This window comes from Acanthopagrus latus, chromosome 16 (assembly GCF_904848185.1).
Source record: "Acanthopagrus latus isolate v.2019 chromosome 16, fAcaLat1.1, whole genome shotgun sequence".
In the NCBI taxonomy this organism is placed as follows: Eukaryota; Metazoa; Chordata; class Actinopteri; order Spariformes; family Sparidae; genus Acanthopagrus; species Acanthopagrus latus.
In genome coordinates, this window is record NC_051054.1 from 4,459,174 (window position 1) to 4,486,094 (window position 26,921).

Consider the following 26,921-nt stretch of genomic DNA (forward strand, 5'->3'; position numbering starts at 1 on the left):
CCATGGTCCCTCGGCCTCCTGCTGCCGACTTGTGCTGGTACCAAAGCATGAAGGGATAGTTTGTGTCTCCATGGTGACAATCGAGACGGGCTTCTGTTTCTTCAGGCTTTATCAGAAGATCTGCAGATTGTTGGATCAGGAGCGATGATACCACTACATCTAGAAGATAAACAGACTGAAGGTGAACACAGATTTATATCAGTCTCATGACAGATCGCACATACAGCATCTAATGACTCTTACCTGAGAGCAGAGACAGAGAAAAAACACAAATGACAAACATTTTTAAGCAAAATTTCTACTGGATATGAAAGAAAACTCCATGCAGACACAACATCATGTTGCTTCAAGTCTGTTGGTGACTGAAACAGACGTGCAGAGTCATTAATATAACTACATTTATAATGAGGTAGGAGGAGCTTCCACCTGTCTTCATGTCAGTGTGTTTTCACTGCTCTCTGCTGTTCACTGTTTGTATTCTGATTCATACAAACATCATCCGAGGAATTTTTTAATATAACTATGACTGTAAAATAAATCAGTGCATCCTTCTGACTTGAGTAGAGAGCTGAGCAGCAGAAGATAACATTCATCTAAGACTGAGGAGTTGTGCTATTTACGCACCTCTGCTTCAGTTCTGCTTTTTCCTGAGTTGTCCATCTGTCCATCTCTTGTTAGAGTTATATCTCAGGATGGAACTTCTGTCCACGATGATTTAAGGATGAACTGATTAAAATCTAGAGTTCAGAAGCCAAAAGTCAAATTCCCTTTGACCTCACATCTAAAACACCCAACAAGTTGATGCATTATTTTCACAGGCTAAATTTAAACTAAAACAAATGTGTTTTAATGTGATATGTTTACAAGAGACATTTTACTGTCTCTGCTACTGGCCAGGAGAAGTTGTACCTCATCATTTTATAGCCTAAAATCTAAAATGTTGTGCTTTTAATGTTGCGTATGTTTTTTAAGTTGATTCAAGTTTCATAAATGTGATTTTTTTTTCAGTTTCTTTTCTCTAATTTCTTTTTCCTCTTTGACAGGAACCTGAATATCTCTGAGTTGTGGACAAAATAAGACATTTGAGTCATCTGACATTTTTCACCTTTTTCTGATCTTCTGCAGAACAAACACCTCATCTATAACTGAAATAAAAAACAGGTTAATTGACATTTAAATTATTGTTAGATCTCAACCTAAGGTTCCAGTCTGCCCGATCGATCAACTCATCCACAGTATTAGTGTTTATTTAAACTTTGTTTGTCTTCTTAGAGCAGGGATAGAAAACTACAGCAGTTTCAGTGTGAAAAATACTCTTGGCTCTCAAATACAAGCGTCACTATGTTTTGATCAGGCAGTTTAGATGTGATGCAGGTGCATGTTTGATACCGGGCCAGCAGGTTTTTGTAAAGGAGCCAGAGGACTTGAAGCACTGTGCTCCTAGCTGCACAGAAGTACTTTGCACTGTCTGTTGAGCTAATGTTGGAGATCACAAGCTGAGCTTGGCGCTGTGAGTGTCCCGTTAGTTTGAAACGGGCTTCAAAGTTCTTCTCCATGGTTGGGTTTTCATATTGAAGCTGTCCGATCAGCTCCATGGTCCCTCGGCCTCCTGCTGCCGACTTGTGCTGGTACCAAAGCATGAAGGGATAGTTTGTGTCTCCATGGTGACAATCGAGATGGGCTTCTGTTTCTTCAGGCTTTATCAGAAGATCTGCAGATTGTTGGATCAGGAGCGATGATACCACTACATCTAGAAGATAAACAGACTGAAGGTGAACACAGATTTATATCAGTCTCATGACAGATCGCACATACAGCATCTAATGACTCTTACCTGAGAGCAGAGACAGAGAAAAAACACAAATGACAAACATTTTTAAGCAAAATTTCTACTGGATATGAAAGAAAACTCCATGCAGACACAACATCATGTTGCTTCAAGTCTGTTGGTGACTGAAACAGACGTGCAGAGTCATTAATATAACTACATTTATAATGAGGTAGGAGGAGCTTCCACCTGTCTTCATGTCAGTGTGTTTTCACTGCTCTCTGCTGTTCACTGTTTGTATTCTGATTCATACAAACATCATCAGAGGGAATCATTTTATGTGACTATGACTGTAAAATGTGTCAATATATCCTTCTGACCAGAGAGCTGAGGAGCAGAAGATAACATTAATAAGACAGAGGAGTTTTGCTCCTCTGCTTCAGTTCTGCTTTTTCCGGGGTTGTCCATCTGTTTGTCCCAGTTTTGTGAAAGTCATAACTCAGGATGGAAGTTCTGTCCATGATGAATTGAGGATGTGATTTAGAATTCAAATAAATAATGTTTCACCTTTTTCTTTTATTCTATATGATTGTTGATTTTTATTCCCCCGCTTTCTCCGACTTCTCTGAACACTTTAATCACTTTCTTGATTTTTCTCATTAATCTCTTCATTTATTTTACTTCCTAAATGTACACAGTCAAAGAAACAAACCCTTTGTAATGAACTAATGAGTTTCAGAGTTTTGTGTCACATGGTGTCAGTGGTTTCCTGGTGCTGTGCTGTTATCTGCTGGGTTATTATGGAGGTTTTTGTACGAGACAGTCACTGACTTTATCACTGTGCATACTTGCTGCTGCAAAATATTCTCCACTGTCTTCAGGGTGTCTCGCTTTCAGGATGTGAAGATAAGCTGTTTTCTCTCCATCTCCACTCACTTGAAAGTGGCTCTGAAATGATGGCTCAAGCAAAGGACTTGTATAACTTATATAACCGATCAGCTTCAGGACAGTGTCTCCTGGTGAGCGCTGGTACCAGAGAATAGTGTCGTATCTCGGGATCTGATGTGAACAGCTCAGGTTGAATTGATCATCTGGATTCATGAACAGTTCAGGTGGAGACTGAAATACTTGTTTTTCTTCATCAAGGTGAACTCCTGTAAAGAGATGAAGACACAATGTTAAGAAGTGTTAAACTAGAAAGTGTCAACTCCAAAAAAGTGGCCTCATGAATGTATAATACCTTTAATCCAGAACAAAGTAAGGATGGAGACGATGAGATGAGACGGCTTCATGTTGAATGTGGAGAACCAGTCAGAGTCTCTGCTGTGCTTTGTGGATCAGAAGGAGGGACAGGAAGTGATGTAGAGAAATCAGAGCACATGTTGACTCTGAGAAACTTTCTTTCAATCAGTCTGATTGATAGATGCAGCGGCTCGACGCTCTCCAGAGAGCATTATCTAATGTGCAATACCTGGAATTCCTCAGCTGCTTGTTTGCCTTGTACATATTTTTTATTCTTTACTTTTTTTTACGCTTTTTTGTTTTTATACTCGTCTTTTTCTTTAACTCTTGTCACTTTATTTGTTGTGTGAATGCACGGTCAGGAGGACTGCCTACTCATTTGTGCCTGTGAGCGATGACAATAGAGGAATTTGGATATGGATTGATTATTTTCATGATCAGTTATTTCACAATTTCCCAGAACTCAAAATGATATACTTCATAACGCTTCTTTTGTCCAATCAACAGTCCAAAACCCAAAGACTTCATTTACTGGCATAAATGACAAAGACAAGGATGATTATTGGATAACTGGATGATTATTTGTGGAATTTAAGCTCTTTTCACGTGAAGTTCTGAAGTGTTTTGCTGTTGATTGTAAAGGGTTTTTTTTTTTTTTTGGTGACAAGCTTTTAATATGTTGACAACAAATTAACCCCAGACACTCTTTTATTTGTTCTTTAACCCACTTTTAGAGTTGAAGAGGTTTTTGTCAGGAGCAGATGGGTGTTCGACACACTGTGGTCTTCTAGCGGCACAGAAGTACGTCGCCGTGTGCTCAGCTGCTTTCAGATCAATTATGGAAAGGGAGCCATTTTTTGTTTCCCCCAGGTCTCCAGTTAACCTGAAGTGTTTTCTAAACGGCCCTTCAGCGCTGTCATCCTTGAACTCTGAATATCCACATCCGATGAGTTTCATGGCCGTGTCCCCAGGCGACCTCTGGTACCACAGCATCACTCTGAAGTCGATTTGTCCGTGAGTACAGAAAAGCTGCACTTTATCTCCGGCGTTTCTGAAGACGGCAGAGGGATACTGATGGATCTGAACCCCGAGAGAAATACCTGCAGTGAGCAGAGATGGACAGATTATTAATTTAGGATGTGAGGGTTAATAGTAGGTTATGGCTTGTTTAAGAGCAAAGCAGTTGTTACCTGTAAAGAAATAGTAAAAGAGAGGCCGAATCATCATGACGCGGAGCACCGAGTTACTCTGAAGTCATGGATAAAATGCAGAGTTAGTTAAGTGAAGACAGGGTGTCTGCTGCATGATGTAGAAAAGGAGGAGTGGCTTCATGTAGCTGCATATAAATCATGTCTATATACACTCCTCCTTCCACCTGATTCACCCACATAAGAGTTTTGCTTTTGACATATTTCATTATATTTTGGTCCCGTCTGGTTTGATTAGAATAAACCAATGAGATGGAGACATTTGCTGATTATGATGCTGTTTCTGGAACAAACCAGTATACAACCACAGCAGCAGGTGTCTGGGATTCTGTCTCATTCAGAAACCATTATCAGAGTTTTTGTACAGTTCAGAGGGGATTTTTGTCAGCGTGCTTCTCTGGCTGCACAGTAGTAAACTGCACTGTCCTCCTGTCCCACAGCTTTGATTATAAGAGAACCATTCTTTCCTGTAGTCCCACTCAGATCTCCAGATATATTAAAACTCTCTTTATACGGATCTTCCATTGTAACAGCTTTGCTGTACAAATGTCCGATGAGCTTCATAGCTATGTCTCCAGGTGGCCGCTGGTACCAGAGCATCACTCTGTAGTCAGTTTTGTCATGGCTGCAGAAAATCTGCACTGTGTCACCAGGTTTTGTGATGAGATCAGAGTGAGACTGACGGACCTGCAGACCCAGACACACACCTGGACAGAGAGAAACAGAGATTCTTCACATTGTGACAGATGATAGATTGAAATAAAAATATCCCCTCATTCAAAGTTATTACCTGACAGACAACAGAAAACTAGAAGGCAGATGATACAGTCTTTGTCACGCATTGTAGAACAAATGAAAAAGTCTTCAGATGACACATGAAACTGTTTTTATCAGCACGTCAGTTTCTGGAATCTCACGTTGCTATCCGCGTCGAGAATCAACTGAAGACATGACTGAGAGGACTGAGGTTGAGGAGGAAAAGGGAGTGATGAGGAAACACCATCGCTGTCCCCTCCTGGGAGGAGTTTCATTTCTGTGACCAGTGTCACTGCATTAACAGTGTTTTAATCTACACATACCAATGCAAAATATGTTTATTCAGTAGGCTAAAAAACGAACACGTGACAGATAAACTGAATGTTGGTGTTGCTCCCTGAACATTTGGATTAAAGTTGCACCAGGAGTCTTTTCATACCCAAACCATGTTTTCCTAAACATCACCCAACAACAACAAAAAGCTCTAGAAGCCCAAGAATAAATGTTTTGATATGTGAGTTTCAAACTACAAAATTATTGTGACGTGGAACACAGAGTTACTCTGAAATCATGGATAAAATGCAGAGTTATTTAAGTGAAGACAGGGTCTCTGCTGTTTGAGCTTTCTCTCTAAACTGAGCCATGTTATAGTAGGAAGCAGACATGATGTAGAGAAGGAGGAGTGGCTTCATGTAGCTGCATATCAGTCATATCTATATACACTCCTCCTTCCACCTGATTCACCCACATAAGAGTTTTGCTTTTGACATATTTCATTATATTTCAGTCTTGTCCGGTTTAATTAGAATAAACCAATGAGATGGAGACATATACTGATGATGATGATGATGATGATGTGACTGCAACAAACCAGAATACAACCACAGCAGCAGATGTCTGGGATTCTGTCTCATTCAGAAACCATGATAAGATAGTAGAGAGGTTTTTGTACAGTTCAGAGGGGATTTTTATCAGCGTGCTTCTTGAGCTGCACAGTAGTAAACTGCACTGTCCTCCTGTCCTACAGGTTTGATTATAAGAGAGCCATTCTTTGCTGTAGTCCCACTCAGATCTCCAGATATATTAAAATTTTCTATATATGGATCTTCCATGTTCACAATATGGCTGAACAAATGTCCGATGAGCTTCATAGCTGTGTCTCCAGGTGGCCGCTGGTACCAGAGCATCACTCTGTAGTCAGTTTTGTCATGGCTGCAGAAAATCTGCACTGTGTCACCAGGTTTTGTGATGAGATCAGAGTGAGACTGACGGACCTGCAGACCCAGACACACACCTGGACAGAGAGAAACAGAGATTCTTCACATTGTGACAGATGATAGATTGAAATAAAAATATCCCCTCATTCAAAGTTATTACCTGACAGACAACAGAAAACTAGAAGGCAGATGATACAGTCTTTGTCACGCATTGTAGAACAAATGAAAAAGTCTTCAGATGACACATGAAATTGTTTTTATCAGCACGTCAGTTTCTGGAATCTCACGTTGCTATCCGCGTCGAGAATCAACTGAAGACACGACTGAGAGGACTGAGGTTGAGGAGGAAAAGGGAGTGATGAGGAAACACCATCGCTGTTCAGCAGTCGGTGAAGATGAAAACTTCAACTCGCAGCTCGCTGGGAGGAGTTTCATTTCTGTGACCAGTGTCACTGCATTAACAGTGTTTTAATCTACACATACAAAATATATTTATTTGACAGGCTACAAAGCAAACATGTGACACATAAACTGAATGTTGGTGTTGTTCCTGGAACATTAGAATTAACCTGAACCATAAACCTAATGCATAAACGTTACCAAACAGCAACAGAAAACTCTAGAATCCTGAGTATAAATGTTGGATATGTACAATCCTGCAGACTACGGAGATGTTGCAACATCCCATTTCTTCAGATTCAGTTTTGAATTTCACATTTGTACCCATTTTCGCCCAAAATACCTGGTTCTGTCACTGCTGACACAGCTGCAATGTCTCCCTCATTCTCAGCAAAATGAAATGTGCTTTTGTTACCACAAACAATAATAAAAATACAAGAACATTTCCTGTATTGTTAAAACGATCCAGTGGATTCACACTTTTTTCCATTTTTTTCCTGGATATACAAATTGTACTTCTGTCCCAGTTAAATTTCACTGAAAAAGACAGTCTCATAACATTAGTTATTGCTGATTTGATTGCATCAAACCAAAATACAACCACAACCGCAGGTGTTTGCGAGCGCGTCTCATTCGGTTCAGGGTTTTTGTTCGGATGAGAGAGGTTTTCAGTCAGCGTGCTTTGCTAGCTGCACAGTAGTAAACTGCACTCTGCTTCAGTTCTGTGACTTGGATGATTAGAGAACCATTCTTTGCATCTCCACCCAGATCTCCGGACATGGTGAAATTATCTTTGTATGACTCTTCCATGTTGACAGCTTTGTAGTGCAAGTATCCCATGAGTTTCATAGCTGTGTCTCCAGGTGGCCGCTGGTACCAGAGCATCACTCTGTGGTCAGTTTTATCATGGCTGCAGAAAATCTGCACTGTGTCACCAGGTTGTGTGACGAGCTCAGAGGGAGACTGACGGACCTCGAAACCCAGACACACACCTGGACAGAGAAAATAAAGAATATATTTACATCGTGATAGATGATGAATTCAAACTAGCATAATCTAAAAGTTATTACCTGCCAGGCAACAGAAAAAGAAAAAAGCGATCATTTTGACGGCTTCAAAATAAAACTCAAAAGCATTTAGATAACAAACTTCATATCACAGAGTTTTGGTTTTTTTTAGGTCACTGAGGTCAACGTGACTGTGACTTTGGGTGACGGAGATCCAAACGATGCCTCTCCTGAGCTGACTGAGGTTTAAAAAAGAAGTGAAGATGTGACAGCAGACATCACATAGAGCAGCTGTCTGGGAGGAGCCTGTTCAGGCTCTGATTCAAAACCATAAGTGTTGATAAAAGTTGGTTGAGAGTTTTTGTATTAAGGAGAGGGGATCTGCAGTCACTGTGCATCACTGGCTGCGCAGTAATACACTGCACTGTGTTCAGGGGCCTTCAGGTTGTATATGAACAGAGAGCCGTTCTTTGCTGTCGTTCCACTCATATCACCAGTGATGTTAAAATGTTCTCTGAAAGACTCCTCGTAGTCTATGGTGGCGTAATACACGTGCCCGATGCGTTTCAGAGCTCGGTCTCCAGGGGATTTCTGGTACCAGTACATTTGGGTGTAGTCTGTATTTGCATGGCTGCAGACGAGCTGGACTTTGTCTCCAGGTCTCCCGAGGAGAGCTGGAGGAGTTTGGTGGACTTCAACACCCAGACAAACACCTGGAAAGACAGAAAATGAATTAACTATGTAGAGACTGTGGATGAAGTGGTGATCATGAATGAATAAAGTGATTACCGATGAGCCAGGAGAGAAAGAATAGCGCTGGCATGTTGACCTCCTCTTCTGAATGAACACTGAGAGTAGTGCTTTATCAACCTGCTCCTATCAAATCTGCACATGATGCACTTAGTGTCGTGTGCAGCATGGGCTGATCAAAACTGTATTTCTGGAGCTCCAGCTCCACCTACTGGGAAAATATGAAAGTTAAAACCTCTAAAATAAACATCAAATTTATTGTCAAGCAGTTTTTGTCAGCCTCTCACATCACTGTGTTTGCTGACGGCACAGAAGTACACACCGCTGTCCTCGAGCTTCAAGTCTTTCACAGTAAGAGCCCCGTTATATATGCCGTCCTTGAGGGCTGAATATTTGGTTTGAGGGAGCCCCCCGTAGTCTGGATCTGCACCATAGGCTGTGTACACAATGAGGGTCATGGTCTCCCCTGGACGCTGCCTGTACCAGTACATCTGGCTATGACTCGCATCTCTGTTGTGGCTGCAGTTCATCTCTGCAGATTGGGACACGTAACTCCAGCTGATGTTGGGGTGCTGGGCCACATGCTGGCAGTGAACTGTGAGAGGAAAATAAAACACTCGTTATAGTTTGTGTGCCTTGTTTTAGGTTTTACATACGGACACATGAAAGGTGAAAACCATTAGCCAGGTTTTTGTCAGTGTAGATCTCCATCTGCCTTTTTCTGGGTGTTTTAATCAACAATAATAATATCTTTAAAACTACACATCTATGATATTGTCTGGTTCTTTTACCTTGAAGCCAAAGAGATGAGACTAGTATGATGAGAAACTGAGTCTTCATAGTCCTGAAGTGAGACGCAGACATACTGGAGCTCTGATGCTGCTTTTTATGATGAGAGGAGGGACGATGAAGACATTACTCCCCAGACAGAACCTCCCATTAAGAGTCACAACAACATACTGGTTTCAAAGTATAAAACTCACTGTATTTGCTTGTATACAAGTATAATTGTTTCAATATATTATGAAAAGTTTATGTTAAGTTTCAGGTCTGTCAGGACATAATATTTGTTGAAATAATAAATATGAATTAAATGTTTATTCAACCAAAAAATGCTTGTTTTCATTTTGTCACAGTTCATCAAAAATGGACTCAAACGCAGACACAGAAATGAGGCGAAGAAAAAAAGTGAGCTTTAATGATGAGCTGATATCCAGAGTTGAAAGACCACAAAAAAAAATAATGAGATATACAAACCTGAAATCACAGGTGAAATTTAAAATCTGACAAAGTGACTTTACTTGGTTTTGAGCAGACTAATAATATGAGTTAAATTTAATAATCTACTTGGTTATTCTGAGGTCACTGAGGGATGGAGAAAGACAGGAAGTGAAAAGTAAAACCTGACAGGTGAGGATAAACTTTCAACATAAAACAGGAAGTCAACTGAACCAGAACCTGAGGCCCTTTACACTATCACTCATTATGATAATGTTAATAATTGTGTTGGACCATAAACCTTAATACCATGAAACTGTGATCGTTTCTGTGATGGTAATCGTAACATTAAAGTCTCATCTCTCTCTAATCATAATCCGATAACAATATGTGATATCGATAAAGCCAAACACCAGCGTTGGTTAGAGTGGTTTATTACAGGTGCACGGCTCTGCGCTGTGCGACGAGGAGGTTTTTGTACAGGCGAGCAGAGAGATGTGGCACTGTGGAAACTAGCAGCGCAGAAGTAAACTGCACTATCGTTCCGCTGGAGTCTTTCAGTTGTTAACGTGCAGGTCTGGCCTTTGTCTGCACGTCCCTCCATCTTTATATCCAGTCCTTTCTCTGGGGTTGGACTGCCTGCTAACATGTATCCCAAGAACTGGAGCTCTCCGTTTGTCTGCTTGTACCAGAGGATTTGGTTATAGCTGTCTATATTGTGTGTGCAGCTGATTTTGGCTCTTTCGTCTGGTTTGCTGAACATGACAGGTGGAGTCTGGTGGACTTGGTCGCTGAGAGAGGCGCCTGTTGAAAAGATCAATAAAGCATCAGACAATACACGACATAAAAACGTTTGAAGAAATCTAATAAACCAGCTGAAATGTCACAGCAGCGTAGGAACCAGGCTGTAAGTTACCTGAAACCAGAGCTGTGTTAAAAGTGATGCTTAGGAATAAGATGATCATGTCGTCTTCTGGTGAATGTTTGGTTTTATTATATATAAGATCATGAACTTGTTGCTGCCGTTTCAACTTCCTCTTTGAGTAAACCTTCCCATAGCCTTCTATAAGTATGTAGGTGGTGCCATAGTGTTTCCTCCTCCTCTTGACATCATGGTGTAAATCAGCCATTGGGTGCTTGACGGCTGCCTCGTTTGTGCACATCCTCAGAAATCAATGCTACACATGATCTGTAGGGACAGCGGAGGATTTTAAGATTAAATTGTTGTTGCTCAAACATTATTTCCATCATTGCAACTCCCACTACAGAGCTCTGGCTCAGTATAAAGGCTGGATTAAAGATATACAAGGTACAGGTGTTAGTGAAGAGATAACAGTGTGACGGGGAGGTTTTTGTACTGAGGAGCAGTGATGTGTAGCACTGTGTTAACTAGCAGCACAGAAGTAAACTGCGCTGCTGTTCAGTGTGAGTCCTTCAATTGTCAATGTGCAGTTTTGGTTTCTATCTGCCCCACCGTCTATCTTCACACCCGCTCCGTCCTCTGGATATGCGTTGTTATAAAACATATATCCCAGAAACTGAAGCTGCGTGTCGGTTTGCTTGTACCAGAGGATTCGATCGTAGTTTTGAATATCGTGCGAACACGTCAGTTTGGCTTCTTCTCGCACATTCTGGAAGAGTTCAGCTGGAGTCTGGTGGACTTTGGAGGAACCTGTCGAAAAATAGACACTTAAATTAAGAAAAAAAAACGTGATAACATTAAAATGCAAGAGAATCACAGTAGTTTTAGTTGTAGTTTTTCTCAGTGCACTACACAGAAACAGACTTGCAACTAGAGATGAGGAAAACAACAAACTTAACAAATAATATATGATTAGGATGATATTGAATGTTCAGAACAATACTGTGCAATGGTATGTGGAAAGGAAGATGTTTGTACAGTATATTTAACAGTCCAAAGGTAACATGATACAAAATAACAAAAAATCACAAGCTTTGAAGAGATTACCTGACACCAGAACAGAGTTTAAAGTCAGGCAAATGACTAAAATTATCATTTTGTTTGTTTCTCACTCAGTCGATTAAGATCATCACCAACAGTTTGTTGTTGCAATGAATGAAACAGACTTATAGAGTATTTCCTTTTTTCTTTTTGAGTAAACCCTCCCAAGTCATGAGGTGGGAGGTGCCATTAACCATCTCTGACACACTCCTGGTTCAGAACAAAGATCTGGCTGATGATATTCTGATGAAGGAGCGCAGGTGTGCTGTTCTGTGGAGAGATGAAAACATTTTTGATGAGGAGGTTTTTGTACAGAGGATCGGTGATATGTAGCACTGTGCAATCTAGCAGCACAGAAGTAAACTGCACTGCTGTTCATTTTCTCGGTCGTCAGTGTGCAGGTCTGGCCTTTGTTTGCACTTCCTTCCATCTTCACACCAAGTCCGGGCTCTGGGTTCGGAGAGTTTGCTAACATGTATCCCAGAAACTGCAGCTTTCCATCGTCCGTCTGCTTGTACCAGAGGATTCGATCATAGTTGTCAATACTGTGTGAACACTTTATCGTGGTTGTTTCTCCTCGATTGTTGATGAATATGTCAGGTGGAGTCTGGTGGACTTGGTCGCTGAGAGAGGCACCTGTTGGAAAAGCATCAAAAACACACAATATTCTACGAGCGTCCTCATCAGCAGTGTGACAATAATTGTTGAAACTTCTATTACCTGAAGCGAGCATGACATTAAGGGCCACACAGAGGACAATGATCATCCTGTCGTGTTTCATGATCACATCCAAGAACATCTTCGTCACTGGTTCTGTGTATTCATCTCTGTATGTGGTCTGTATGCTGGTAACACTCCCATCAGGAACCTTTTTTTTTTTAATTGGGTGGTTTCGTCATGAATTCTCCTCCTCATGAACTGTCACTACACACCACAGATGTGCTGCACTGCCACCTTACGTCAGGAAACAAAAAGACCTGACATGAACCCTCAAAACTAATATAAAGTGATTGTTTGACTGACTACAGAATCGGAATATTGCCATTTGGTTTTAATGGCAGACAGCTCAGTCACTAGCTGACTTTCACATCCACGGCGTTACTACAAACCACAAAAAAATTCTGATGATATATATTGTTCATAATGCAATAATCATTTTAACAAAAGCTCCTGTCAGTCAGTGAATCATAGTGTTACTGGGAGTACTTGTGGTCCTTGAGGTCCCCCTACTGTACATCAGATAGTTTGTTTAGGAGCACCTGGGTTTTTGTTCAGCGCTCTCATGTGTCTGTATCACTGTGTTCACTCACAGCACAGAAATACAAGCCCTGATCTCCTGGCTCCACATTCTTCACTGTGAATGATCCGGTGTTGGCGTCAGGTTTGGCAGCCATGAATTTCTTGTTGCTGAAATTTCCAAAGTCATTATCTGTGCCGAGTGATGTGAACACTATTAGAGTCACTGATTCTCCCGGCAGCTGTCTGTACCAGTACATGTAGTAATGGTTCTGATCCTTCGTGTGGCTGCAGTGTATTGTTGCATTTTCACCCCTGTTTTTCCACAATATGGGCGTCTGGGTGACATTGTTTCCATCAGTCAGACCTGTGTGTAACAGCAAATGTTTGATCCATTCAGTCAGTAATAATGAGAGCATGAAAACAATAATACAGATGTATAACATTTAATTTTATTGTAAATTACCTGTAGTCCACAGCAGAAACGCTGACAGTGTGAGGAGGTCGTGTTTGACGATGACAGCCATGTTCTGACAGTCGCAGGTGTGTCACTGCGTATAATTTGCTGATCTAAGGGTGTATGAGTGTTTCTGTAGGTCCGCCTACAGTTCATCACTGTCATGAGGCTCCCTGTTTATTCAGACGAGGACGAGGTTGACAGATTTTTATCGCGTGATGCATATTGTGCTAATCTTTGAAACAGAATATGCAACTGCAACTAATACAAAAGGTATTGTTGATTAATTTGTCGATTGTTTTCTCGATTAATTAGTTAATAGTTTTGTCTATAAAGTACCAAAAAGTTGTGAAAAATGTCGATCAGTGTCAAAGCCCAAGATGACGTCCTCAAATGTTTCATCCAAAATCAAAGTCATTATGTTTGTTTGTTCACAGAGGAGTGAAGAAATCAGAAAATATTCACATTCAAGAAGCTGGAATCTGAGAATTTTGACTGTATTTCTTCATATATTACTCAAAATGATTAATTGCTTATCAAAAAAGTTTGCAATTTAAGGGGCAGTGCATGAGAATTAGGCTACCTGTTGAATTTATACTCAAAGAAAATACGAGGAAGGTTATTACTGGAGGAATAGCTGCTGTCAGCTCTGGCTGCCATTAGCAAGTTAGCTCAGTTAGCAGCACAGCTAGCAGGGGTGTGTTAGTGTTCACACTGCTGCCTCAGGAGCTGTTGATTAGACCATTAATCCCAAATATTACATTCTGCACATCCAAGTATTACAGACACTGTGTGTTGCTGAACTGTGAGCCTACAGCTCGACCTCAGACGGGGTCAAAGCTGAGTTGAAACGGTTGATAAAATCTTCAAAGCTGCAGGTGCTCAAGAGTCTGAACGTCTTGTTCGTATGGCTGACAGATAAAGGAGAGTTTTTGTACTGATGTGTGGGGAGTCTGCAGCACTGTGTCTGCTGGCAGCACAGAAATACACAGCACTGTCGTTCACCGCCAGATCAGAAATGGAGAGGCTCGATTTCTCGCTGGCAAGTCCGTCAAAGTTGAATTTTCCTTTCGCGTCGTCCTCGAGATTTACAAAATTTACATTCAGAAATCCCAGAAGCTTCAGAGTTCTGTGTTTGTCTTGTTTGTACCAGAGGATACGATCGTGATTCGTTATTTTGTGTGAACATTTGATCCCACTGACAACAGATTCACCCTCTGGTTTAATGATGTCAGGAGGTGTTTGGAGGACACTTTTGGTGTCGGAGGCACCTGTGGAAGAGAACAGATGCTTTTTTAAATATAATAAATAATAAAACACATGAGTTGCACATTGTCCTACACTGTCATAAATACTCACAGTTATTCCCCGGCAGATGAAGGCAACAGAATAAAAAGACCAGAAGCATCATTGTGAGGAAGTTTAAATGTGAAATTCTATCAGCTCCTTTCAGCTCGAGGGGAACATCACTGTTACAGCACAACAAACAGGGGAGGTGTCAGTTATCTTCATCACAGCTTTATAATACTTGTAATCAGAGGAAGTGGAAGGATTCGACTGTTTCATTTGCTGAGGTTTGTCTCCCCCTGCAGGAGTCAGTAGGTGAAGGTTAAGTGAAGTTGGATCTATAAATAATTCCTCCACATACTGCTGTATGAAAACCCACATGATGAATCAAAGTGTAACCAGGAGTATGTGAGATCAGAGCAGTTTTTGTACAGCTACTGAGTACGTCTGCATCACTGTGTCCTGTGGCAGCACAGAAGTACAAGCCTTTATCTGCCAGCTCCAGATTCTTCACTGTGAATGTCCCAGTGCTATAGTCAGGCTTGGTGGCCGAGAATTTCTCCTCGCTGAAATTTCCGAAGTCATGATTTTTTCTGGCAGTTGATGTGAAAACTATTAGTTCCATTGTTTTTCCTGGCAGCTGTCTGTACCAGTACATCCGGAATAATTGAGCACCCATGGTCTGGTTGCAGTATATAGTTGCATTTTCCCCCTTGTTTTTCCACAGTATGTCTGTCTGGGTCACAACATTTCCATCCGTTAGACCTGCGTGTGAAGTAGTAAAGGTTACCACAGAACAACCTGAACCCAAATTGAAATCTTAACATCATTCTTTTTAATGATCCACAGTTGATTTTGTTGATATTACCTGTAGTCAAGAGCAAAATGAATGATAATCTGAAGAAGCTTCGTCTAACGATGAAGACATCCATGTTCTCTCAGTCAACTGTCAGCGTCTCGTTAAGTTACGGCGACATGAAGAGCTGCAGGTGGGAGTGTCTCTGCATTACAACACAGGATCTTGCAAACTGCGATGTGCAGATATAGGCAGTGCTGGAGGTCCCTGTACAGTTCATCACTACCCTGTAGATTATCTGTACATGTAGACATTTTTTGAGGTGCAGAGTTAGAAATTGTTGACCGGGATGTATCTTTTTAGGAGCCAGAAGTAAAAGATGGTCCTGCAGTGGATATCCTAATTCTAAAATATATCGTTGACTGCTCTTTACAGAATCCTCGTTAATGACGTCATTTTTATTTAAACATTGTCAATTTTGCATCTTGTGTGTCTGTGGCTTTCCAAATATAAATAATATAACATCGATTCCAACCATGTTCAAATTCAAATACTCCACTATATCATAACAGCCTAAATTATCTAAGTTTGAGGTTGCAAACTTGTCATACTTTATCATTTATTTTACTCTAAATTGGACAATTATTTACTAAATGGTCACCATGCGTCATTGAAGAAGACTTGAAATGAGGGATTAAGACCATAAACCCTAAAGAAAACTCTTTACTGAGATGATAAATCAAGTGAGAAGTAGGGTCATTTTCTCATAAGCTTACATGCAGCTGGCCATTAGCCACAAGAATGCAGGTTTAAAGCACTTTAGCATTAGCTTTACTTTTCAGAACTGAAGTGGCTGCAGCTCCCCTCAGTGCAATCAGCTCTTGAATTCTATTATCCTGCTGTTAATGAGAAAAACTCATCAGAAGGCAGTTAAACAATCTTTATTTCATGCAGCGCCGTGTTAGATGAGGTCAAAACAGTCTTCAAAACGGTCTTCAAAGGCTGCTTTAGATGAAGTCTGGCTGCAGGTGTTCAACAGCCTGAACATTTAGAGAGTTTTTGTATTGCCTTGTGGGGAGTCTGCAGCACTGTGCCTACTGGCAGCACAGAAATACACACCACTGTCGTTTAATGTCAGATCAGAAATGGAGAAGCTGGATTGTTTACTGCCTTCTCCATCGAAGCTGATTTTTCCCTTCACGTCGTCCTCGGGGTACGGGGACTTCACGTTCAGTAATCCCAGCAGCTTCAGAGCTTTGTGCTCATCTTGCTTGTACCAGAGAATAGCGTCGTAGTTTTGTATTTTGTGCGAACAGCTGATCCCACCGACAACTGATTCGCCAGTTCTCTTGATGATGAAAGGAGGATTTTGGGAGACACTTTTGGTGTCGGAGGCACCTGTGGAAGAAGACGACATGATTTTAAATACAGGAATCATTAACATTAAGTCTTACTCTTTCTGGAATATTATGTGTTCTCACCTTTTCCTCCTGGAAGATGAAGAAAACTAAATATAAAGACCGCGAGGATCATGTTGACAGCATTCAGATTTTCTTCCCTGCACCTACGTTGCATCACTGTTAGAGTGCACTGAAGAGGGAGGTGTCAGAGAGCGTCTTCATCATTACCTCATCTTCATCAGCAGGGAGGGAGGAGTGTTATCTTCATGCTGTCGATGGATGTGAAGGTCTTCATACTCATTTTATTTGTTGAGTTCTGTTTCCCCCTGCTGATGTGAAAAATACTGTACTCACTAATAGAACTGGACTCTTACAATAGTTTTTCCATTTTGCAGATGTAATGTACACAAACTGTGTCTTATAGTTACTTCAGTTCAGTGCTGCAGTTTGTGGGAGTGTTGAATTATTCTGTGCCCCGATGTCTTTCTCTAGCTTGTGTGGTATTTAATTCATTCTCACCATCATTTATTTTCACAGTTAATCGTTTAATCATTAAAAAAACAGTGAAAAATCACAAAAAATCACTCATCACAATTTCCAAGAGCCCAAATTAACGTCTCCAAAAAGCCGCATTTGTTCAACTATCAGTCCAAAACCCGAAGACTCTTTATCTGTGGTGATAAATGACCAAAAAAAGCCTCAAATTCTCACACTTAAGATGATGAAACATGAGAACGTTTTGCATTTTAGCTCAAAAAATGATTAAATATGTTCATATGTTCACTCTTCTCATGTCGTATATTACTCTCCTGAGCACTGAGGTTTTTGTTCAGCGCTCTCATGTGTCTGTATCACTGTGTTTGCTCACAGCACAGAAATACAAGCCTTTATCTCCTGGCTCCAGATTCTTCACTGTGAATGTCCCAGTCTTATAGTCAGGTTTGGTGGCTGCAAATTTCTTTTCACTGAAATTTCCAAAGTCGTGATTATCTTTGCCAAGTGCCAGTACTATAAGTTCCATTGTTTCTCCTGGAAGCTGTCTGTACCAGTACATCTGGTAATAGTCAGCAGTCTTTGTGTGACTGCAGTTCATTGTTGCACTGTCACCCTCATCTTTCCACAGCATGTCAGTCTGTTTGACATCACTTCCATCAGTCAGACCTGTGTGAAAAACAATTAACAATACCTGAGGTGAACATTTTAATTTGCATGCAGCAGAACATTTTATGTTTTTGTAGTCTTTGTTTATTATATCTCTAAGCGACACTCAAGTGAGTAATGCAGTGTACAGATCTTTCTGTAACTCACCATTTGTCCAGAGCAGAAATAACAACAAGCTGAGGAGACAGTGTTGTGTGATGTCCATGTTCAGAAAGTCAGAGTCGAACACATAACTGCCAGTGAAGTTACAGAGACAAAGAGATGCATGTGGGAGTGTCATATAGTGTGATATGTGGCGTTTGATCACAGTAACTTGGCACATTTGTGCTCCTCGAGGTCCCCCTACAGTGCATGAGACGATGTGACAGTGATGCCAGCAGTGCACTGAGGTTTTTGTTCAGCACTCTCATGTGTCTGTATCACTGTGTTTGCTCACAGCACAGAAATACAAGCCTTGATCTCCTGGCTCCACATTCTTCACTGTGAATGTCCCAGTCTTATAGTCAGGTTTGGTAGCTGAGAATTTCTTTTCACTGAAATTTCCAAAGTCGTGATTATCTTTGCCGAGTGCCAGTACTATAAGTTCCATTGTTTCTCCTGGAAGCTGTCTGTACCAGTACATCTGTGTATAGTCAACAGTCTTTTTGTGACTGCAGTTCATTGTTGCACTGTCACCCTCGTCTTTCCACAGTATGTCAGTCTGTTTGACATCACTTCCATCAGTCAGACCTGTGTGAAAAACAATGAACAATACCTGAGGTGAACATTTTAATTTGCATGCAGCAGAACATTTACTGTTTTTGTAGTCTTTGTTTATTATATCTCTAAGCGACACTCAAGTGAGTAATGCAGTGTACAGATCTTTCTGTAACTCACCATTTGTCCAGAGCAGAAATAACAACAAGCTGAGGAGACAGTGTTGTGTGATGTTCATGTTCAGAAAGTCAGAGTCGAACACATTCACTTCAGGCAAGTTACAGAGACAAAGAGATGCAGGTGGGAGTGTCATATAGTGTGATATGTGGTGTTTGATCACAGTAACTTGGCACATTTGTGCTCCTCGAGGTCCCCCTACAGTGCATGAGACGATGTGACAGTCATGCCAGCAGTGCACTGAGGTTTTTGTTCAGCGCTCTCATGTGTCTGTATCACTGTGTTTGCTCACAGCACAGAAATACAAGCCTTTATCTCCTGGCTCCAGATTCTTCACTGTGAATGTCCCAGTGTAAGTGTCAGGTTTGGTGGCTGAGAATTTCTCCTCACTGAAGTCTGGTTCAAAGTCAGGTTTTGTGTTTTCCTTAGTCAACACTATTTGTTTCATCGTCTGTCCTGGAAGCTGTCTGTACCAGTACATCTGGTAATAGCTGGCAGTCTTTGTGTGACTGCAGTTCATTGTTGCACTGTCACCCTCGTCTTTCCACAGCATGTCAGTCTGTTTGACATCACTTCCATCAGTCAGACCTGTGTGAAAAACAGTTAACAATACCTGAGGTGTACATATCAATTTGCATAAAATAGAACATTTTTTTGTTTTTTGACTTTTTGTTGATTATCCTTTGAATATTCTAGTCAATACTGCAGAGTACTGGTGCATTTGTACTTCACCTTTCATCAAGAGCAGAAGTAGCAGCATGCTGGAGAGACCATGTTTTGTGATGTCCATGTTCAGAAAGTCAGAGTCGAACACATAACTGCCGGTGAAGTTACAGAGACAAAGAGATGCATGTGGGAGTGTCATATAGTGTGATATGTGGCGTTTGATCACAGTAACTTGGTACATTTGTGCTCCTCGAGGTCCCCCTACAGTGCATGAGACGATGTGACAGTGATGCCAACAGTGCACTGAGGTTTTTGTTCAGCGCTCTCATGTGTCTGTATCACTGTGTTCGCTCACAGCACAGAAATACAAGCCTTTATCTCCTGGCTCCAGATTCTTCACTGTGAATGTCCCAGTCTTGTAGTCAGGTTTGGTGGCTGAGAATTTCTTTTCACTGAAATTTCCAAAGTCGTGATTAACTTTGCCGAGTGCTGTGTACACTATAAGTTCCATTGTTTCTCCTGGAAGCTGTCTGTACCAGTACATCTGGGAAAAGCCTGCAGTCTTGGTGTGACTGCAGTTCATTGTTGCACTGTCACCCTCGTCTTTCCACAGTATGTCAGTCTGTTTGACATCACTTCCATCAGTCAGACCTGTGTGAAAAACAGTTAACAATACCTGAGGTAAACATTTTAATTTGCATGCAGCAGAACATTTTTTGTTTTTTGTAGTCTTTGTTTATTATATCTCTAAGCGACACTCAAGTGAGTAATGCAGTGTACAGATCTTTCTGTAACTCACCATTTGTCCAGAGCAGAAATAACAACAAGCTGAGGAGACAGTGTTGTGTGATGTCCATGTTCAGAAAGTCAAAGTCAAACACATAACTGCCAGTGAAGTTACAGAGACAAAGAGATGCAGGTGGGAGTGTCATACAGTGTGATATGTGGTGTTTGATCACAGTAACTGGGCGCATTTGTGCTCCTCGAGGTCCCCCTACAGTGCATGAGATGATCTGACAGTGATGCCAGCAGTGCACTGAGGTTTTTGTTCAGCGCTCTCATGTGTCTGTATCACTGTGTTGACTCACAAGCAGAAATACAAGCCTTGATCTCCTGGCTGCAGATTCTTCACTGTGAAAGATCCAGTTTCTGCGTCTGGTTTGGTGACTGAGAATTTCTCCTCGCTGAAGTTGGGTTCAAAAACTGGGTTGGAGTTTGTCATTGTGAACACTATTTGTTTCATTGTTTCTCCTGGAAGTTGTCTGTACCAATACATCTGGTAATAGCCAGAGCCCTTCGTGTGTCTGCAGTTCACTGTTGCACTGTCACCCTGGACTTTCCACAGTATGTCAGTCTGGTTGACATTATCCCCATATATTAGACCTGTGTGATTAACAATGAAGAATTAAACAAACAAATCTTCATAATCAACCAAATTTTGGACGTTATTTTCTGACATAAAATCCATTTAGCAAGTGAAAAAACATGTTAAAAAATACGTTTATTTAAACTACCCACAGTTGATTTAATTGTCAGTTACCTGTAGTCCACAACACAATGATTGATAATCTGAGGAGGCTGTCATGAATGATGACAATATCCATGTTGTGTTAGAAATAAACTGCCAGAGTCTCTAATAGATACACAGATATAAAGACTTGCAGGTGGGAGTGTCACTGGATTGTATGATGTGATACTTTGAGCTTCTGTATGCAAGTCTTTAAATGGGAGTAAAAGTGGTGCAAGAGGTCCCCCTACAGTCCATCACTTCCCAGTAATGTTTACGGAAAGATTGTATTTCAATGCATGCAGTACATATATACAACTAATTGCCAACACTTAGCAGTTTCCGCTTCCTTACCTCTGTGTGGTAAGTGAGTGATCTCCCTCCACCCTATAAACAAATGAATTCACCCTTTCTTCTGGCAAGAGATTCAACAACTTGAGAACATTTAAGACCAAGACCCTATGGTCAGTTTCATATATTGAATAATTTATGAATAAACTATGAATGATATATCTGGACTGGCAATAGAAAAGAGAGAAAAAGAGGAAACTGACTATTTATCCACCACGACTTGAACTTAATCTTACTCTTTTAATCTTTTAGGGCACAAGAGAAGTTCATAATAATACAAAATAACCCAAAATGTTGATATTGATAAGTGACAGATGAAGATGTGAAAAGTTGTCCAAGGACAAGTAGATAATGTCTGCTTATCATTTTTACTTTTATGGAATGAATTGACAAGGACTGAAGTGTGAAACTTAAACTTAAAATGCAAGCAGTATATATGATGATTAACTTTAACAGTTTTACCGTGTGCTATTACAGGATCTGAATACTTATTTACCACTGAGTCTTTGTATTTAATTTCTTATTAAAAAAAAACAAAACAAAAACTACTTGGAATTTCATCAAACTACAAGAAAGCTAAAGATTCCGTGTGGCACATGAAGGGATCACTAGTGTCGTCATGCCATTGGTGACACAACGACTGATGATTGGTTGACATTGTTCTTTCAAGAATACATCAACCAATGAGGAGTCGCTTAATGCCACAAGATCCGCCCTCATGCTTGAGCTTGTTGTGGTTGACTTGGAAACCGTTTTAGCGTCGTTGGTATAGTTGGAGGATAGCATAATCACTGCAGGGAAATACACGCAGTTAGCTTAACCTTAGCTTAGCCCTACCCGGCTTTATAAACAAATGTATGTAAAATTTGGTTTATATCGAAGCTAAGTATGTTTGTTGAGGACGTTAAGTCTGTCTGAACCAAGTAAACAATGCCGCTTAGGTTAGCTAACGCTAGCAAGCTAACACTTATCAGCCTAGCTCCTCACAAAGGTTTGCTTTTCCGATTGTTTTAGCTTCAGCTGCACAGATATCATCTAATATGCGACGCAGTTTGTTGCAGAGTTTTAGTTTCGATTACTTAACTTATATGAACACACAGCAGTTTGCTAAACCAACTGTTGACGGCAAAACAAAACTAAGTATGAGCCAGTAGTAGTAATGTTAGTTTTATGGTGCAACGTTAACCATAACAGTGTTTGGTATTTTCAGAATGAAAGCCTTCCTCCCTGGATTAATCTCCTTTTGCTCTCAGAATAAAAGGCATTACGGTGCCTGACAATGCAGACAGGTGAGTGTCAGAAAGTAGCTAGAGATTATACATTGTTAAAATTACCCATTGCTAGTAAAAGTCTTACAGTAATAAAACTGGACAGGAGTATAATCAGCAAGTGCTGTTTGGTGGTTTAATCTATAAAAAGGCTCCTTGTTTTACTTGTCAATCATGTTTTGGATGCATGTAAATAAATGTGGCGGGGTAGAAATTAAAAGCAAATAAAAGTATGGCAGGATTGCACTAGAGTAAACAGTAAGCAAATTTAGCCCTCACCACAGCAGCACTGATTGGTTGATCATTAACCCTTCTGAGTGATCGTATTCAATGTTCTCAGTGTATTGGCCATTAATGACAGTCTAACCGTTTTTACAGGTGAGAGTGATGACCGGGCAAAGACCCGGGAGAGATTCAATGAAGTGTTCAAGAAATACACTGAGCCAGAGAAGAAAAAGGTGAAGAAGAAGAAGAAGGCTGAAACTCAAGAGACGATTATAGTATGTGTTCTAATATCTCTAAACATCTAAATTTGAATAATCTACAGTTCAAGGTCAAAACACCCACACATATAGTATATTGACATTTCTTTGCTTCCCTCTTCCCTCGCTTCACTTAGCTTCAGGATCTAAAGAAAAATCTTGAGAAGGACACAGAAGATGATGAGACCATCCTCCAGAACACATATAACCCTGAAGAGGGAAGCCCGCGCTACACCAAAAATAAACGACGAGAGAGGGAAACAGTGGAAAAGGTTAATGCCAACAACAGTAAAAATCAAGAGGAGATACAGACTTCCAAAGGCAAGAAGAAGAATAAGAGGGAGCTTCCCTCTCCCCCTGTACCTGAGGACATCTCAAGTTACATCCAGGAGGATGTGGATACTTCCAAGTCTAAGATCGCTTTCAAGCCAGAAGATGTAGGTGGTGGAAAGGAACCAAAGCGAAAAAGTAAGAAGGATTTATTGTTTTGCTGTCACCCATGTCTTTCTACAGTGTGTCAGTCTAGGTGTCATGCAAACAGTGTACTGTTTTTTTTTTCTGCTTTCACATTATGTCTGGAATTGTGTTGGTAAAGGCAAAGGAGCTACAGCGGCCAAGGCAGAGCAGCAAGTGGAGGACGCAGAGGACAAGCTGCTGCATGATTACCAGCAGCAGATCGTACAGGAGGAGGAGAGGAACTTAAAGAAGACAATGGTCAAGACTGAGGAAGAGACTATTGTCTCCCAGAAAATGACACTAAATAATGACAGTGGGAAGAAGAAAAAGAAAAAGCTGAAATCTGTAAACACAGAGGCGGAAATTGGGTGTGTATATCTGCTAATATGATTTTTAAATTAGTCATAACAGTATGATACAGTTTTTTGAGCCGCATTTTGAAGATTCTATACATTTTGGTCCACTAGGGATCACGATGAAGATGTTGACCAGGACGCTGATGTGGAAAACGAAACAGAATTCAAGGGAAAGAAGAAAAAGACAAAGAAAAAACATGGTAATGGGATGTTAGCTGTCAGCAAAGCTCCCTTTCAAAGTCAGTGTAATGTGTGTTGATTGATCTTGATTTCAATTTCCCATTTTTCAGTTATCGAAGAAAAGAGTGAAACTGATGTAGAAGCTCCAAAGAAGCCAACGTTTGATGACAGCCTCGTGTTGGGAGTGTACGTCCACAGATCAGATCGCCTCAAGAACAACCTGCTCATCTCACACCCCATGGTGAAGATCCATGTTGTGGATGAGATCACTGGACAGTATGTGAAGAAAGAAGACTGGTGAGGATGGACACCTACATTACTGCAGTTCACTTTTTAATTACAATTTTATGTTATGTTTACACATTGGTATTGGTGTTGTGTTTCAATTTCTGGGTACTTTTGTTCTTGCGATGCTTGATTGTAACATCGGCACCACAGTTATTCATGTTAGATAAATTAAGGTGTGGTCTACAGTTACTGTAACATCAGATTTCAAAGGCAGAAGAAGGTGGTAAAACTTTTGAATGAACACAATACATACTAGTAACCCCCCCAACTGTGTGCCTTCAGTTTCAGTATTTTTATACTTTTGCTTTGAAATAAAATGTCTGTCTTTGTTTTTCATAGCCATCGGCATGTCTCCTCATTTTATGAGAAAGAGAACGTGGACCACATTCTTCCCATCATGACTCAACCTTTCGACTTCAAGAAGAACAAATCGATCATCCCCGAGTGGCAGGAACAGATCATCTTCAATGAACGCTTTGGTTATTTTGTTGAACAAAACGATGAAAGCCCCAGAGTTCTGCTGTTCTTCGAAGTAAGAGACATGTCAGGAAGTCACATTTGGCCAATTTTTATGTAGCTGTGAGTAACTGTTTATTTAAATGTTTCTGTAAGATCCTGGACTTCATGACCATGGAAGAAGCAAAAGCCAAAGTTGATGTTGACAAGCACGAGCGAGGATTCAGGAAGATTGCATGGGCATTCCTCAAGGTACTATATTTGTATTGGCCAATCAGAAAAGAAAGTCTGAATTTCTTTTAATTGCATTTTTAATACTTATTTCCTGCATCTTTTAGCTTGTTGGCACGAATGGTGTGCTGAATATCGACACGAAAGTTCGCCTCCAGCTCTTCTGCCCTCCACATCGGGCAAAAAGACAACCTAAAACAATTGAGGTGGTGGAGTGGTGGAGGAAGTTCCCCCGAAACAAATACGCATCCACCCTTTATGTCACAGTGAAAGGAATTAAACTCCCTGAGCATGTGAGTTAGTTGCTGCTTTATAGCTGTAACACTTTAGGTATCTTTGTAATGGATACTTCTGTCTCACATTTCCACTAGACTCAGTGATATGTTGAGGCTGAAACGTTTTTGGTTCTGCAGGTGGACCCCAGTATACGGTCCATGATGGCTTTACAGGAGGAGAGGGGAAGCACCTCCTACAGTGAACTGCAGAATGAAGTCGCCAAGAGAAGCCTGATGCAGCCGCTAGACAGCAAGCCACCGGTCTTGAGATGGAGCAGGCTGCCTGGACAGGTTGGTCGAATTGTATTTCCTCAGTAAAGTTATTCTTCTTCTTCTGCCATGTCTCTGTAAGATGAAACACTTCACTGTGGATGGAAGCACTTATACATGCCAAAAAGTAATACTCTTTATTTGGCATCCGTGGAGCTAGAAATACCTCAGTAACATTTAAGAAAATATTGTATGTAACCACATCTGTTGTCAGGTATGAATATGAAATGTTGGTATTTTTTGGACCCAGACTGAAACATGATTGCATGAGCATCACCAGACTCTTTCTGTTAAAGGCCTGTCAGATTCCAAACAAGCTCATGCTGTCATTCCGCGGCGGTCAGATGGGCTGCTTCACAGTGCTCTTCTCTCATGCTGGGACAATACTGGCTGCTGCTTGTGCTGACAGAGACACTTTCCCTGTTGTAGGTAAGCAACACCTCATCTGTGTAAAACTGCCCCTGCTGATGTTCCTCTGTGACACCTCAGCAGAAATATACAGCTCATTAACTCACTGTTTATTCACTGTAGTTATGAATGGCTCTCAGGATGACATCAGGAGGAGACATCAGGCACATACAAAGAAATATATAAATGAATTGCGCAAAAAAAAATTATTGTTGTATTGTTTCAGTGTATGAGATTCCCTCTGGCAAAGCTCTGGCTGCCTTTCGTGGCCATCTGAAAATCATCTACGATCTCTGCTGGTCCAGAGACGATCGGAGACTTTTGTCTGCCTCCTCTGATGGCACTGTCAGGTAAGTTTCTGTTTGTTATATTTAAAAAGGAAAGTGGCGAGTGTATGACTGCCTTTTTGTCACTGCTGGTGAATGAATTGCTGTTTTGTGCAGCACCTCTCGGGGGAGCAAGTCCTCCTTGTAATAAAAGGCTCACTATGTCTTTACGTCAGCAGTGACACAGCATGTTTGGGGCTAAGTGGTGACACACTGACTCAAAAGAATTATTTAAAGAACATTCCTCGATGCACAAAAGAGTGTTTGCATTATTCAGTTGTTATTGCTGTCGTCCCTCAGGGAGTGGAATGTGGAGAGGCTTCTCACAACAGCACAGAAGGTGCTTCCTCATCCGTCCTTTGTGTACTGTGCTCAGTACCACCCCACCGCCCAGAACCTGGTGGTGAGCGGCGGCTATGACTCGGTGATACGAGTGTGGAGGCTTGATGTTGATGACGTGAACGGCCAGCTGCTGCAGGAGTTTGAGGGTCACAGCAGTTTCATCAACACAATTTGTTTTGACTCTGAAGGTGGGAATTCTATTTATTGTTAATGCTTTTACCATCCGTGATTAAACAAACTGTGGTGCGCTGCTTATAAAATGTGAGGCTTGACTTCTTTTGTAACGCGATTGAAGAGTGTTTTTCTTTTCTCTCATTTAAG

The 26,921-nt window shown here is 40.9% G+C and overlaps 1 protein-coding gene, 1 long non-coding RNA gene and 4 gene segments (V, D, J or C); 1 reads left to right on the plus strand and 5 right to left on the minus strand.

The window, feature by feature from the left end:
• Positions 1-26,921, plus strand: part of ahi1 (Abelson helper integration site 1) — a 95,045-nt gene that overhangs the window by 63,161 nt on the left and 4,963 nt on the right. For 2 of the 4 annotated variants that reach the window (XM_037071371.1, XM_037071374.1), the window contains exons 1-14: positions 21,973-22,117; positions 22,473-22,551; positions 22,909-23,030; positions 23,150-23,480; positions 23,608-23,836; positions 23,936-24,024; positions 24,115-24,301; positions 24,632-24,824; positions 24,905-25,000; positions 25,087-25,272; positions 25,393-25,545; positions 25,821-25,953; positions 26,159-26,282; positions 26,559-26,788. In XM_037071371.1, the coding sequence (XP_036927266.1) occupies positions 22,542-22,551; positions 22,909-23,030; positions 23,150-23,480; positions 23,608-23,836; positions 23,936-24,024; positions 24,115-24,301; positions 24,632-24,824; positions 24,905-25,000; positions 25,087-25,272; positions 25,393-25,545; positions 25,821-25,953; positions 26,159-26,282; positions 26,559-26,788 (2,083 nt within the window). In that variant the 5' untranslated portion in view covers positions 21,973-22,117; positions 22,473-22,541. Of the gene's footprint in view, positions 1-21,972; positions 22,254-22,472; positions 22,552-22,908; positions 23,031-23,149; positions 23,481-23,607; positions 23,837-23,935; positions 24,025-24,114; positions 24,302-24,631; positions 24,825-24,904; positions 25,001-25,086; positions 25,273-25,392; positions 25,546-25,820; positions 25,954-26,158; positions 26,283-26,558; positions 26,789-26,921 lie in introns of those variants that run through there. The other 2 variants (XM_037071372.1, XM_037071373.1) reach the window with 2 other exon arrangements.
• Positions 4,526-5,217, minus strand: LOC119004454. The segment is given in 2 exon segments: positions 4,526-4,925; positions 5,009-5,217. Coding segments are annotated over 2 exon segments (375 nt in total).
• Positions 7,263-7,982, minus strand: LOC119004912. The segment is given in 2 exon segments: positions 7,263-7,582; positions 7,661-7,982. Coding segments are annotated over 2 exon segments (354 nt in total).
• LOC119004462 lies at positions 10,230-11,663 on the minus strand. The gene is made up of 3 exons (XR_005070203.1): positions 11,040-11,663; positions 10,482-10,754; positions 10,230-10,369 (listed from the first exon to the last, which is right to left on the minus strand). It is a non-coding gene; the product is annotated as an uncharacterized LOC119004462 (long non-coding RNA).
• Positions 12,391-13,855, minus strand: LOC119004453. The segment is given in 3 exon segments: positions 12,391-12,482; positions 12,839-13,131; positions 13,231-13,855. Coding segments are annotated over 3 exon segments (384 nt in total).
• Positions 19,187-20,418, minus strand: LOC119004448. The segment is given in 2 exon segments: positions 19,187-20,055; positions 20,204-20,418. Coding segments are annotated over 2 exon segments (501 nt in total).